Source organism: Sphaerodactylus townsendi, linkage group LG07, assembly GCF_021028975.2.
Source record: "Sphaerodactylus townsendi isolate TG3544 linkage group LG07, MPM_Stown_v2.3, whole genome shotgun sequence".
In the NCBI taxonomy this organism is placed as follows: Eukaryota; Metazoa; Chordata; class Lepidosauria; order Squamata; family Sphaerodactylidae; genus Sphaerodactylus; species Sphaerodactylus townsendi.
This window is the reverse complement of record NC_059431.1, coordinates 56,641,309-56,655,704: the sequence shown is the minus strand read 5'-3', so window position 1 is coordinate 56,655,704 and position 14,396 is coordinate 56,641,309. Positions and strand designations below refer to the sequence as shown.

Sequence of the window (14,396 nt, the reverse complement as noted above, 5' to 3'; positions counted from 1 at the left end):
TCCGCATGGCCAAATAACAGCCCTAGGGACAGAAAAAACACCGTCCCTAGGGTGCTGGTTGCACAGGAGGCGCTTTTCTTGTCGCCTCCACTGACCTTCCTGTCCAGCCTCGCTCTGGAGGGCTGCAGAGACCCGCCCACGCTGCCCTACGACCCTTGGAGGTCGGGGGGCAGCGTGGGCAGGTTCCTGCAGCCCTCCAGAGCGACTCTGGACAGGAAGGTCAGTGGAGGGGGCCAACCCAGAGGCAGCTCTGTGTGGAGCCGCCTCTCCGGCAGGGTAGCAAGTCGGGGCCGCTCGCACGATAGCGTGTGAACAGCCTCCGAGCATCCACCGGCACAATTCATGACGGTGGAGCTGCGTTTCCACCGCCATGCAGAAACAGCCTACAAGTACCATGGCGAAACAGGAATTTGTAGGCACGTTTACCAGGTCAACCTCCAGGGCATTGTCAACTAAAGTATGCTACTGTTACACATGAGAAACAAATAAGAACTAGGTGTACACTAGAACTGGATTAAAGGGTCTGAACCAGTTTGCTCTGCTATTCTTGTGGCTGATTAAATTTCTTTTAAAAATTACAAAAGCTGCTGTCCATTGAAAACACTGGTGGGATTCTAAAGCTTCAACCACCGGGTCCCCCCCCCCCCACTCCACTGCACGCCCTCCCCCGCCACACACCCCTTGCCACCCACTTAACTGGCTGCTGTGTCCCCCCCCCTTTCTGATGTTGGGCTGGGAGGGAGATGAGGGAAGGCAGCGCCTGCAGGCCAGACTTCTTTCACCAGAGAGGACCGCGTGCCTAGGGCTGGCTTCTTTCACCTCAGAGTGGGCCATGCACCTGGGGGCCGGCTGCGTAGCCTGGCATTCTCCAGCATGTCAGCTTAAAAGCCCCCTCGCTCCCCCTCCCCTGTGGTGGTGGGATTCCAGGTGGTTAGCTACCAGTTCTGCCGTACCATTGTGAACCGGTTGAATCCCGCCTCCAATTTAAAACATAGCAATTTAAAGGGGAATCAGAAAGTGATAATCGTAAGTATGGAATTACATTATGTTGTAGCAATATTTTAAGGCTGAAAACTATATAAACACATTTCATGTTGCTCTGTAACTGGTACCCCACCTTAGGACCTCCCTGTCTGTCCACACTGAGCATGCACTTCCACCCCCACCAACCATTACTTTCATCTTACCAGTTCTTACATGTTCGTTTGGCTGGTTCAAGTGCTGATTTTATTTATCTTCTTCTTTACATTTTTCTGCCCACATTATTCCTTCTTTATAGGCATTCGTTAAATACATAATTGTTATTGGTCTTTCCACCTTGGTAAGGGAGCATCTTTCAAACTCCAAAGTTAAGAAGCTTACCGTAAAAATTCCACAACTGCAGATTATATAATTTTTCCTCACTACTGCATTGCTGTTGGGAAGCTAGTGCTCTGTCAATTCATAATGTAACTATTCCCGACTAGTTCAGAAGCATGTGAATTCATTTATACCACAAGGTTTCCTCATGGACAGATGGCTAAATTTGTTCCAGATTTATCAAGGCATACCTACCCCTGTATTTGATTATCTAATAATTATTCTTAATACACCATAGAATGAGCTCCAAACCTTCGTTTTTTAGTGCAAAATAGTCAAAAACCTTCCAGTTTTTTAGTGCAAAAATACATTTTCAGCCATTGTACATCAAAATGTGTTTTTGTTAAATCATACTTAAGCATTATGTCATACTGGCAGTGGCAGCCAGACACCCAAACTCACTGCCCTACTGAGCATTAACTGTACATGTTGTTGTGAATCTGAGAATAGGTCCTGGGCTGTGCTTGTTAACATCAGCAATTTTCAATGTCATCTGAAAACCCTATGTGAGGAATGTTAACTGGATGATTTCATGCCTTTTAAACGTTTCATGTATCTAGTTGAGGATGGTAGTTATTACAAGGAAATGTTTGCAAAGTATGGTTATCCCCTCAAAAAACACCTAGAGAGAAAAGCAACTCAGATTATTTTATACGTACACTTTGCAAGTTTTAGAAGAATAACTGGTCTCTGTCTTATCTTTTCACTATTCAGTTCTATGACTTGTATGCAGGGAGGCCCATGATTACTATAATTTACACCATTATGTTTCTTTCTGTTGCGTAGCCTGGAGTTTGAGCAGGACATAGAACATGGCAATACAGATGGACTGGGTGACTGTCAAAGTAAGTAAAACATGTTTTTACTTTTTTAATGTATCTTATACTAGACAATTTCTGTAACTGCATAAATGCCACTAGCTCAAGTTCATCAAAGATAGTCATAATAATAGTAGTAACAGCACTTAGAACAACAGACCTTTAAAAAGATAGAAAAAAAACATTCAAGGAAACAGGTGGTATAAAAATATTACCCATTTAAATGGCAATTAGGTTGGAATTAAAATCTAGTTCTGATGGAGATTAATTATAGATCACTCCTAGGTTATGCATCAGAACTCAGCTAATAGTATTTTTTATAACTTGTGCTATCTCTGATTTAGGGAGTAGAGCTGAGCTAAACTAACCAGAAAGATTGAATTCTGTTATTTTTTTTCAAGGAGAGAGGTATCTGGATAGTGGAATCATATACCTTATGTGTACTATAGTTTATTCCCAATGCCTAATAATCAGGCAGCACAGAGAGAGCTCTTTGCAGTCCTGATCAGAGCCGTTTTTAAACATGTCAATAAGTGGACTCGCCTAAATGACATTAGCATTAGTAGGAAGAAAAATTGCTATTTGCAAACAAAGTAGGATACTGCAGTCAATTAGGGCTATGAATAGGGCAGGGGATCCCCCACTTTGGGGCTCCTTCCCCAGCGCTACCCCTCTGGGGGGCGGGGGGAGGGGAGTCTTTACAGGCTTAACATGAGGCCTAGTCATCAACATTGCCAGTGTGATGTCATCACGTCATCAACAATGAGGGAGACACACTAGTTAGTATTCGGGCAAAATTCTTTGGTAAAAACAGCTTCTGCCATTAAGTTTTTGCCCAAATATCAGAACCTCTACCTTCCAGAAGTTACATCATTGTGCTGGTGATATCGAGGCCGAGGCTTCATTTTAAGACTGGTGAGACTTTACTTATCCACTCCCCTCCCTCACACAATTCCAAGGAAGTACTTGACAGCCCTAGTTGTGAAATGGGACATATAATTATAGTTTTGGGGTTCTTACATTTTGTTCCCATTCAATGGGCCTTTTTCACGATGAAAATATTCACTTCCAAACATTCAGCTCAACCCATGAGGAAGCAGTGAGTCAGAATCATGCTAGAAACTTTAAATGCAAATGTACATTTGTACAAAGTCAGTTTAAACAAATATGTGTTTGCTTTACATATGACTATGTTTGGTTTAGATTACATATCTGCTTAGGGAAATAACCACAACCCAAGAAAACCAGGTTTGGTTCCAGGTGTGCTAAACTGTATCTAACTAGGCATAATTCTGCCAGCCAACAGGTATAAAGGAAATAAGACAGGAGAGCAAGGAGCATTTTAGCTTTCTATAGGTTGTTTAAGCCATTACATTGATGTAGAACGGATTGATCCAGGTGAAACAATCTAGAAAGGACAGGAAATAGAGGAATCATGTATAATTTATACATGATGCATAAGACATCTTGGTGCTACTATCACCTCAACACAACATATTAGACTTCGAGTCAGTTAGGTACATTTATATTTAGAATGTGATTGGATACTAGGCCAGAAGTGTTTTTCATTGTGCCTATCCCAAAGTCATTTGTTCTTATGAAGCTTGAAAAGGCCTTTTAATACAATTGCAATAGTGCATGACAAACAGCATGACAAATAATGCGTCGACCAGTCACATAAAGCTTAAGATACTAACAACAGTTTGAATACTAATATGTGTAATAATGTTCCAGTAGCATTTTTAAACAGAACCACTTTGGGAGATGGGAATGCAGGCCTGGTTGATAAGGTCTTAGGAGACTTTAGACAGCAATGGAGGTTGATAAGCATAAAAGCTTCTTTTATCATTAGAAAAAGCCCTGCATGCAGAAAAGTAACATGCCACCAAGAACACAAATCAGAATCTTCTTTCTGTGACAGCAAAGAAGCAATGGGGAGGGAGGGAGGGTTGGGCAAATGAACATTCAAATAAGCAATTCCCCACTTGCAGCCTGAAGTGGTACTGAGCATCAAATCTACCTCTTGAGATGAAAAACACACCCATGACCAATTATCTAATTTTAAAACCTGGGAGCTGCACTGTAGAAGTAACCATCATTCCTAATTCTTAAAAACCAGCCTCTCTTTGTTAACCTCAGGAGAAACATTGAGAAGCTCATATGCCAGAAGTCATTTAAATTACTGCCTCTGTGCTAGGTCTTGACACGGAACAGCCATATTTTAATTCCTTCAGTAGTGCTTAAGGATAATTCAAGGTGCATCTTCAGCTTGTCTTAAATATCTTTATCTTCATAAGTTTAATTTATTTTAATTGGTTAGAAGATGTCAGGGAGGCCAGACAGCGCATGATTAAACAGGCAAAACAAAGATGGCTGGAATGCGTTAGAAAACACTTCTGGTCTGATCCTAAGCACATGTACTATGAAGTACATTTCACTGCATTCAGGGACCTTTCTTAAGGGTGAAACCTTAGATGTAAACCCTGAACATATAAACCTAGAAGCAAATTCCACTTATAAGTAAGAATAAATTATTTCGGAGCTGCTAAGCTGTTAACTGTTGAATAGTTAAACCATTGTGGTTGTACAGGTAGCTCTACTGAAGTCAGTAGGAACACTCCGGGGAGTACCTTGAAGATACCAGCTATTTCAGTGAAGATGAAGACTTCTGAATGGTTTTCCAAAACTTTGGGAAATCATTACTTACTACATAATAAATTTAATGAAGCTATATCATGGAGTTCAAAATACTCTGAGATTATGGTGTTTTGAGTGAATTAAAACATAAAACATGTCAGCTTAATATTGTTTTAAGCTTTGTAAAATAGCCCCAACAATCACAGTCTTACTTATACTGTTTGCAATGAATGAAATACAAGAGGTAAAGTTTTGGAATTAGCATATACTGACCCTCTGAGAAACTTAACTTCACTGCCCATAACACCAGCAATTTTTAAATATGCCATTTAGTTTATAATTGAAGTCCATTTTACTTACTTGCTTTACATCAGTCTAACTCTCTTCTACATCAGCTTGTTCTAGAGCAAATGGCTTTGGTGGCCAGGGACGATACCGCTGCTGTACAGCTGTGCCACTTCCAGAGGGCTTTGAGGCAGTGCTGGGAGTCAGGGGAAAAAAATTCCCCAGTTGCCTGAAAAGCCCTCCATTGCCTGAAATGGAGTTATGTCACACACCCCACCCCACCCCCCAAAAAAATGCCGCAACATTTCTGGCACCAAAGCCTAGGTGGCAGCTGACTACAATCGGCTCCACCCCCAGAAATGCCCCAGCCTGTCCCCTTCACATTGGCATCCAATTGCAGCAACCCCTACTCCTCTTCTGGGTTTCACCATGGAGCTTTGGGGAAGCTGGACATCAGCATCCTTGCTGTCTCCGCTGGCGGAGGTGTCCGTCAAACTGGTGGAGTGGACATAGGCTTTGGACTGGGCCATTGGAAAAGTTTGGAAAGACTTACTCACATGCATTGAGGTGGTTCATTGCTGCAGTTCAGAACAAAAGATGACTTTTGCTGTATCGAAGTTTGATCCTGCCTCTCTTTACCAACGTGACTTTTATTCTACCATCTATAACAGGCTGGAATGCGTTCCATAACAGGAATTTGATAACTGATTGGTTTTCAGAGTTGTTCTCAATATTATATTTTGGGAGTAGAGTCCATAACATCTTTCATCGCATTCCTCACTCTCATCAGCACATAAGTTTGAGCAATGATTTCACATCAGATTTAATTCTTTTTTATTACGAATTCCGCCCAAACTGAATGTGAGACATGATACTACCAAAGGCCATGGCCTCATTTATTAAAATAAGTATGTTCTTTGTGTAAAAGAACTGTTTTTGACAAGTAGCTGTTCAACAGTTAATCATGTTGAAGATAGCTATCTTCCCACATACTGCAGGATCCTATTTTGTTATGCTTACTCAAATGAGTTATCTGTGCTAACCAAGTTACAGACTTAGTTTACCTACAGCCTAAAGGAAATATTAAAGCCATCAATTCTACATAGTGAGCAAAATTAATCCCTATGCACAGAGCTAGTTATTAATCATATGTGAAATTTGTTCTGAAGGCCTATGTGGCCCATTGACGTTGACCAAAAAATTGATACAACCCTGTTTATATTCTTGGCCAGCCTTGTGATCCCGCTCTATTCTTTTATGATTCACTTTTGTGGTTTATCGAGTCAGTTGATACTTTTCTCTTTCATTCAACTTCAATTATTCAGAGACATTCGTGACTGGAAGCACTGGCTTGGATCTTGTGCCTCCCTCCTACCTCTGTATCCTCTTTAAAGGTTTATTTAAGAGAAGATGCAACAGATATTATAATCCTAATCTAACACTGCCACTGTATGAACAGAAGCAAGGATATGCACAAGGTTTTGTGGATACAGAACTTAGAGCAATGTTAGAAATAATTATTTTCCCCTCCCCTCCTTTCTCTTTTTTTTTCAGATTCGTTCGTAGCCCTGAATGGTAAGGAAGTTGTTAGTCGTGTCATTGTAATGCTTGTCTGTTCAGGTCAATTTTGGAAGAATCGTGTTTCACAGTCTTGTCAAATTCTTCCATGTTTTTTATTGTTTTAATGTTGTGCCCTGATTTTCTTTTTCATAGACATTTCAACTATTTCATCAGATCATGAAATGTCTTTCACTCCAGTGTATGGTCAGTGTTTGGATTTCTTTCAAAATTCTTCCTCAAAACCTTGTATTAACTGATAGATTCAGTTGCAAAATAGATTGAATCATTTTCATTCTGGGGCCTGGTTCACTAAATTCATTATTCTCTTCCCTGAAGTGCAGTTCTTTTTGTCACTTTTTCTAAAAGGACACTTCCCTTTGAGAATTTATGATAGAGCCAAATACCTTCTATATTTACATGTTTGAAATATGCAGGCAGCTTTTAAAGAAAAGAATCTAGGGAAGGAATGAGAATACAGTGATCTGGAGACCTGATATCATTTTGGTGCACAAACTGACCAATTCAGGACTCAGTTAATATAATAAAGTTGATGCTGTTTGCCATTAAAGACTTCACATGTACAAAGCTGCAAATGACATGGATAGGTCCATTTGTACACTGCATATAAATATCTTTATAACCATAGCAAACATTTTTCTTTTCTTTACAAATGAAATTATAGAGAAATATTTCTGTTGTTGTTATTGTTAGGATATATCTAACTAAATTTGGAGGTTCAAGTTTGGAGGGGGCAGGAATAAAATTGCTTTGAGGGATGGATCTAGTTTATAACCCCTCAGTTGGCCATTGACTTGGAAGCAAGTCCCACTGAATTCATTGTAGTTAAGGTGAAGGAGAAACATTTTGATTATAGAGCCATTTTCAGGCACCTGATGACAGAATTTTGCTGCCCCTTCTATTCTATTTCAATCCTCTGTGCAGAAAGAAGTCACAAAACTGAAAGTCTTCCTGTTGTAGAAAAACATTCCTTAATCATCCACCTTTTCCATTATATTCCCTCAACTCTCTGCGAGATAAGATTGGAGCCATGGTGGTCAGATTTGTATCAAGTAGATGTGGATTAATAGGAATATAAACTGTACACATTATGGACTGCACACATTCTTCATTCCTGATTCATTGGGGAAAGGGCTGGGTAAATATTAAATAAATAATAAATACATTCATAGGAGGAGCAGGATCATGCTTGCTAACCCAGTCCTGCATTTTGCATGTGCTCATAATAACTGTGAAAGATCCTAAGAACTATTTGCAGACAACTGGGAATCTTACAGAAGGCTAGATCTTTAAGCACATGTATAGGGCCTACATACATACAATTCCCTCTTTCACAAATTATTATGAGTAAAGGCTGCAAACTCCAGATCAGAAGTTCCTGAAGATGTGGGGTGGAGCCTGGTGCTTGGGCAGGGACCTCAGTAGTGTATGATGCCATGGAGTCCACCCTCCAAAGCAGCCTTTTTCTCCAGGGGAACTGATCCCTGTCATCTGGAGATCATTTGTAATTCTGGGAGATGTGCAAGCCCCACCTGGAGGTTGGCAACTGTATGATGGATATGCGTATAAGGCAAGGGCACGGCCAACTGTCATGATCCTGCTCCTTCAACATTCTGCATATGGACTACTGAAGGCTGAATTATATGGCCTAGGCGAAACTAGATGTTCAGTTAGAAAATGTGTGGTCCCAACCCATGTTTACTAAAACAACATGAAAGAAGGGATGGTGATCTTAAAACAGAAGGAGGTGCATTACCCTTCATCCATCCAGCGATTCTCTATTACAAATACCCCCATATATGCACAACTGTTTTTTCACTTGCCACTCTGAAATCTGAAGTCAGCCTAGCTAGGGGAAAACAGCTTTGATTGGTATTCGCAAGAGAGAATTAGCACAGTATGTGAGGGAGCACACCTGTGCGAGCCCTGTACTTTCTCTTTAAGGGCAAACTACATGAGATTTTAAAATGAGTCCGCTATGAGGAACCTCAACTCACTTTCCTCACAGTTAGACAGTTAGATCTTGCCTTCCCCCTGCACCATAGCCCCAAGATAAATATGGCCTCATAGCTGTTCCTTGTCGGCAATGAAAGCTAATCAAGTCTGGGAAACTCTGATCAGAATCATTTTTTAAAAATCTCATATATCTTGGTCTTTAAATTCTAGTTCCATCTTTACTGTGTAGCAGAAATGGGACAATCCTATAGAATTTAGTATTCATAATTTACACATACATGGTGAAATCAAATACCGTTCTCTCAATAAAATACAAATGATTATGCCATAGCAATAACAGTAAACAAACAAGTTTCTTTAAAAAGCCTTGTTTCCATAAAAGATTGTAAAATTTGCAAATGACATTTGTTTGCAAGTATAGTGATAAAAACACAGGAAGACCTGTGGTGAGATGCATGACTTTTGCTTTGCATGAGGGACAGTGTGTCCTTTTAATATCAAGCATCTGTTCAGTATATAGTGAAAAAGAGTTTTTTTGTTTTATATTTCCAAACTGAAACACTGTCAGAGCAGCCATGGGTCTTGAAAAGGAAATGGGAGGTTGTGATCATGTATCTTTAATAATATATTAGCTTATTATTTATTTGTTTGGAAAATGTGTACGTCATCTCTCCAAACCTGGCCAATGGGTATAATAATTAAAATGACAAAACAAAGCCAACTGAAGCAATACAATAAGTTTTTTTAAATGCACCTATAAAAATGTTGATAAAACAAGTCAAGCCAATAAAATTTAAAAAACTAAAACAAGTTAAACTAAAACATGCCAATAAAAATAGACCATGGTATAAAAGCAACTGTCCATTTGATCCCAAAACTATGTGTAATAAATATTGGTTTTCATGGTCTGGCAAATATTCCTTTAAATGATCCATATTGTAGAGTTGACTGCTGCAAATTGCCTTCTTTTAAATGAAGTGCCTTGAAAAGGGTGTGCATTAGGATCATGACTTCTTAAGGGACAATGGGCAAAATAATTCTTCTTTAGATTTATTTTTATTACCTTATCAGGCAGTAAATCCTTGTCCTCTGAGCAACCCCAAGTTGAGAGACAGGAATTGCGTAGTGAACATGCCAGAACTGGATCTTAACCTAGGAGTCCCCTGCCTTATGTTGAAACTTTTGCCTCAACACCACACTGGCTTTTATTGTCAGGCAGTCACAATACATCTAATCAACCATTAGCAACAAAGGGCACATTAGCCTTATTCACATGTTACAGTGAATGCACATACAACCCATTTAGAGTGTAAACTTAATTTCTTTTTACACATGTGTTGAATAATTTTTAACATTACATACACAGCTGAATGTGTGATGGAACTGCATATTTATCCTTGTTTCATTTGTAAACTGAATACACATTGGTTCTTTCCTACAAACAAATGTATCTGCCTTCATTATAAGGTGTAAGCAGGGCTTCTAGGTGCTTCCTTTCCAGTTTTGAGAGAACTGCAGAAAACATTTCCTTCTCCACCCTGTCACATCACACCAGCATTTCTGCCAAGTCAGATCCTCATATGGCCACTGAGTAAGATCTTTTCTAATGCTTATACTGAACTGGAAAGCAAGGATGTAGGTATGGGGGAGTTCTCAGGTTCAACCCCCCCCCCCCATTACATGTCTGAAGATCCACCCTGTTTGTGGGGGGTTTGGTATTTTTAGTGTTTTTTGGTTTTTGGCATGCAGGGGGCGCAGTTTTTAGGCTAGCAGCACCAAAATTTCAGAGATTTTTCAGTAGTCTCTTCTGATGACAACAACCAGGTTTGGTGCGGTTTGGTTCAGGGGGTCCAAAGTTATGGACTCCCAAAGGGGGTGCCCCATCCTCCATTGTTTCCAATGGGAGCGAATAGAAGATGGGGACTACACCTTTGAGGGTCCATAACTTTGGACCCCCAAACCAAGCTTCACCAAACCTGGGTGGCATCATCAGGAGATATCCTGAAAGTTTGGTGCTGCTAGCTTAACAATTGCACCCCTGACAGCAGGCACCCTCCACCCCCCCCCCAATTTCCTCAGATTCTCCTTTTAAATCCACCCCCTTCGGCATGGATTTAAAGGGAGAATCTGAGGTCCTCAGTTTAAACATTGAAAATGATGCTGTTTCAGGGTGGGGAATAATCTACCCCAAAACAGCATCACTTTCAACGTTGTTTTAACTAGGGACCCCAGATTCTCCCTTTAAGGTGGATTTAAAAGGAGAATCTGGACTCCCTAGTTTAAACACCATTGAAAGTGATGCTGTTTTGAGGTGGATTCCAGCATCACAGCGGCTGTCCATGGGGTGAGGGCGCACCAGGCTCCATTTTCCCTAGCTATGCCTCTGCCCAGAGGGGAGGGCAGAAGGGACTACTTTCTGCTGGCTGGGAGCCCAGCTGGTGGGGGGACGGGGCAGGGGAGTCTGCCATCCCTGGCCTCGGAGAGCTTCTTTTACAAGCACTGAGGCTGGGGGCAGGGCTTGGGAAAGTGTGGCCAGGCCCCCAGGGGATGGTGGGGGTGGGGCTCCACCCTCAACCCCCCCATAAAAAATCTATAGCTACATCACTGCATCATAAACATTCCAACTTTTCATGAGTTTGCTCAAAATGCCTAATAAAATAAGATTAATTTCCTTTTGTTAGGCAATAATTTATCTCTTTTTGACTGTCATTACAATCATGCAAAAAGAGTCAGTTTAGCATGAGAAGGAAAGTATATATTTCAAGTTATTTTTGAATGATGTTTTTGGCTTATTAAGAATAAATAAGTGAACAGAAGACAATAACTATCATTGTACATACCCTTTCTTTATTCAGTCTCTGAATTATTTGGCATGAGCACAGCCAAATAAATCCTATAATAATTTACAAAACAGTTGATAAAAAGTGAAATGCCTGTCCAATTGACCTTTCATGCATAATCATTTAATCTATCCAACATAATTAGATATGCATGTCACCTGTTCAGTCAGGAAGTCAGAAGCACTTGTAGGAGCACTGGTGGATGGTTTCTCCATGCCATTTTTTACTTTATGCATCCATTTTAGTGAATCAGGCCTTCATTCTACCAACACCATCTCCAGTATCCCTCTGTAGTATTGATTTAACTTTCCCAATTCATTGTCTCTCTAGGTTGCTCTAGTTTCTTAACAGAATAGTATCAGTGGTGGGATTAAAATAATTTAACTACCAGTTCCGGTTGTGGCAACTCAATAATTTAACAACTGATTGTTTACAAGCACCATTTTAACAACTGGTTCTGCCGAAGTGATGCGAACCTGCTGAATCCCACCACTGAATAGTATGTAGCACACTGTAACTGCTGTAGTTTATTAAAACCAATGTCAAACATGTATTGATAACCTGCCTCAAAGTTTTCAAGTTGCTTGACATGAAATGATCTAACTGCATCCAACTTCTCATTATATCATTAGAGCTGTGAGTTTCTAATGTCATAAATACAGTACTTTCATATATGAAGCAAAATTTTAAATCAAACTCATTTGAAATATGAACATTTGGGTTTTTCTTTGAAATTGACAGAGCAATGTTTGAAAACTATTAGTATGTTGATACTTGTTCAAAAAGACCACAGTACTATTTAAAAGGTATTTATTGTATGATTGTGAAGAATCTAATTTAATTCCTTGGGAGGATCTGTATTTTAGAAATCTTTGGAAATAGTCTGCTACAACTTGTTAAAAGAACTCATAAAGCAGTTCGTGGAAGGACCTCCGTCAGAGATTCTGTGAAGCTGACTGTCTGGGAAGCCAGCACTAAGCTAAATTAACTGTTGGTCTAGCTCAGTGGTGGCGAATCTATGGCATGGGTGCCAGAGGTGGCACTCAGAGCCCTCTCTGTGGGCACACGCAAACAGAGTGCCCTTCCCCCCACACCTATAAGCTGGCCTGGTCCGCTGGGCTTGATTATTAGCATTTACATCACATTATTAGCATTTACATCACAATGTAAATTGTGATGTAAACCGCCCTGAGCCCTTTGGGGGAGGGCGGTATAAAAGTGGAACCAATAAATAAATAAATAAATAAATAAACCTAAGACCTAGTTTTGGGGAAGTGGTGTAGGTAACCCTGTTAAGTGCTGTTAAACCCCACTGATTTTCATGCAAAGAACTAAAGCGTGATCCTTTACCTGGGAGTAAGCTTGGTTGCTGGCAATGGGGCTTGCTTCTGAGTAAACCCTCCTAGGGTTGTGATTCACCCATTAGAAGAGTTGCACGGTTGCTTCAAAGCAAAGCCACCGACTACCACCAAACTTACTCCTGAGTAACACACGACTCCAAGCCAACCATTTTTTCTAAACTAAAACCTCAATATTCAGGTTAAATTTCCGTGTTGGCGATAAATAAGCGGGTTTTGGGTTGCAATTTGGGCACTCGGTCTCGAAAAGGTTCGCCATCGCTGGAGCTGTATAGAATACTCCATTATGTGCTGTTTAAACGTGCATATAGAATATACAGCTTTGGGCAAGCACAGTATCCCTAGGGTGAACACTTGCCAAAAGCCATTCATCACTGGCACTGCTCAGTAAAAGTTAGCATTTACAAGACTAGATCTGAATGAAGTAGAAAAGTGTAGTATGATTCAGCCTCATCTCAGTTTATGTTTAGTATAAAGGAAGAGACTTTATCTTGATTCCATGTAGAAAATCATTTCTGTGTGCAGTAGACTAACCTATTAGTAGCAAAGGGAATGGGCTGATTTTTTCACATTTGTGTGAAACCCTTTCTTGCCCTACTACCATCTGGTACTCATTAATTTCTTTACATAGCAATAGTTTTCCATTACCAGTGAGATCTCCACATAGTTGTAGCATATGGTTTGGGAACACATACTGCAGAGAATGTGTCCCTTGGGCAAATATGTCCTCGAGATTACCGTATTAAGAAAAGGTTTTCCTTAACCATATGTACAATTTAACCATGAAATGGCCCCTTGAATACATCTAAACGAAAAGTATCTGTACTGAGATATGACTGCCAAATTCATATCAAATCCAGGTCTAAAACATAACTGCTATCTAATAATTGCTTCATTTAATGTTTTTGGATATAACTAATTGTTTTCTTATGTGGAAAACTCATGGCTTATAAAAACAAAGATGATTTTGTGATGTTCCAAAGTAAATGAACAGGTAGGAGTAAACTCAGAGACCTATACATACTTCCATTGTTGTATGCTGCTTGAGCACTTAAGAAGGGAATGGTTGTAAGATGATTGAGAGGCTGACAGGCATGCCATTGTACAGATTTTTTTTTCCTTTTCAGAGTAGTACAAGTTACAGAAGCCACATGTTTTTACTGATATTATCGTCAGCAACCCTTTTTGGAATGTTTACAATGCTAGGCAGTAAGGTCATCAGAATGGGTCCTGAGGCTGAAACCAAGATCTCTAGCAGGTTTTTTGTGTTTTCTTTGTAGATCTTTGTGGAAGTGTTTGCCCATTTTGTTCTCTTCCCAGCCTCAGTTTCAGGAATTATTTCAGAAATCCTGAACGGCAACTCCCAAGTTTCATTATTAATGGGCACTGGTGGAATTGCACTCCTTGTCAGAACAGATAAAACATAATACAGTGCCCTTGTCAGTGTAATTCTTCAGCCTGGGGTACAGTCCGATAAATTAATCATGTTAATGATTAGCTGTAGTATCTGGTAGCTAAAGCCCCAGTAAAAACAGTGTGAATCTGACCTGCTTTCCTGCAAACTA

At 40.1% G+C, this 14,396-nt stretch overlaps 1 protein-coding gene across 5 annotated transcripts in view; it reads left to right on the top strand.

Annotated features, from left to right (window-relative positions):
- The window catches only part of SEMA6A (semaphorin 6A), a 200,784-nt gene that overhangs the window by 153,714 nt on the left and 32,674 nt on the right, over positions 1-14,396 (top strand). For 2 of the 5 annotated variants that reach the window (XM_048502849.1, XM_048502850.1), the window contains exons 16-18: positions 2,146-2,204; positions 6,654-6,674; positions 6,813-6,863. In XM_048502849.1, the coding sequence (XP_048358806.1) occupies positions 2,146-2,204; positions 6,654-6,674; positions 6,813-6,863 (131 nt within the window). The remainder of the gene's footprint in view (positions 1-2,145; positions 2,205-6,653; positions 6,675-6,812; positions 6,864-14,396) is intronic. The other 3 variants (XM_048502852.1, XM_048502851.1, XM_048502853.1) reach the window with 2 other exon arrangements.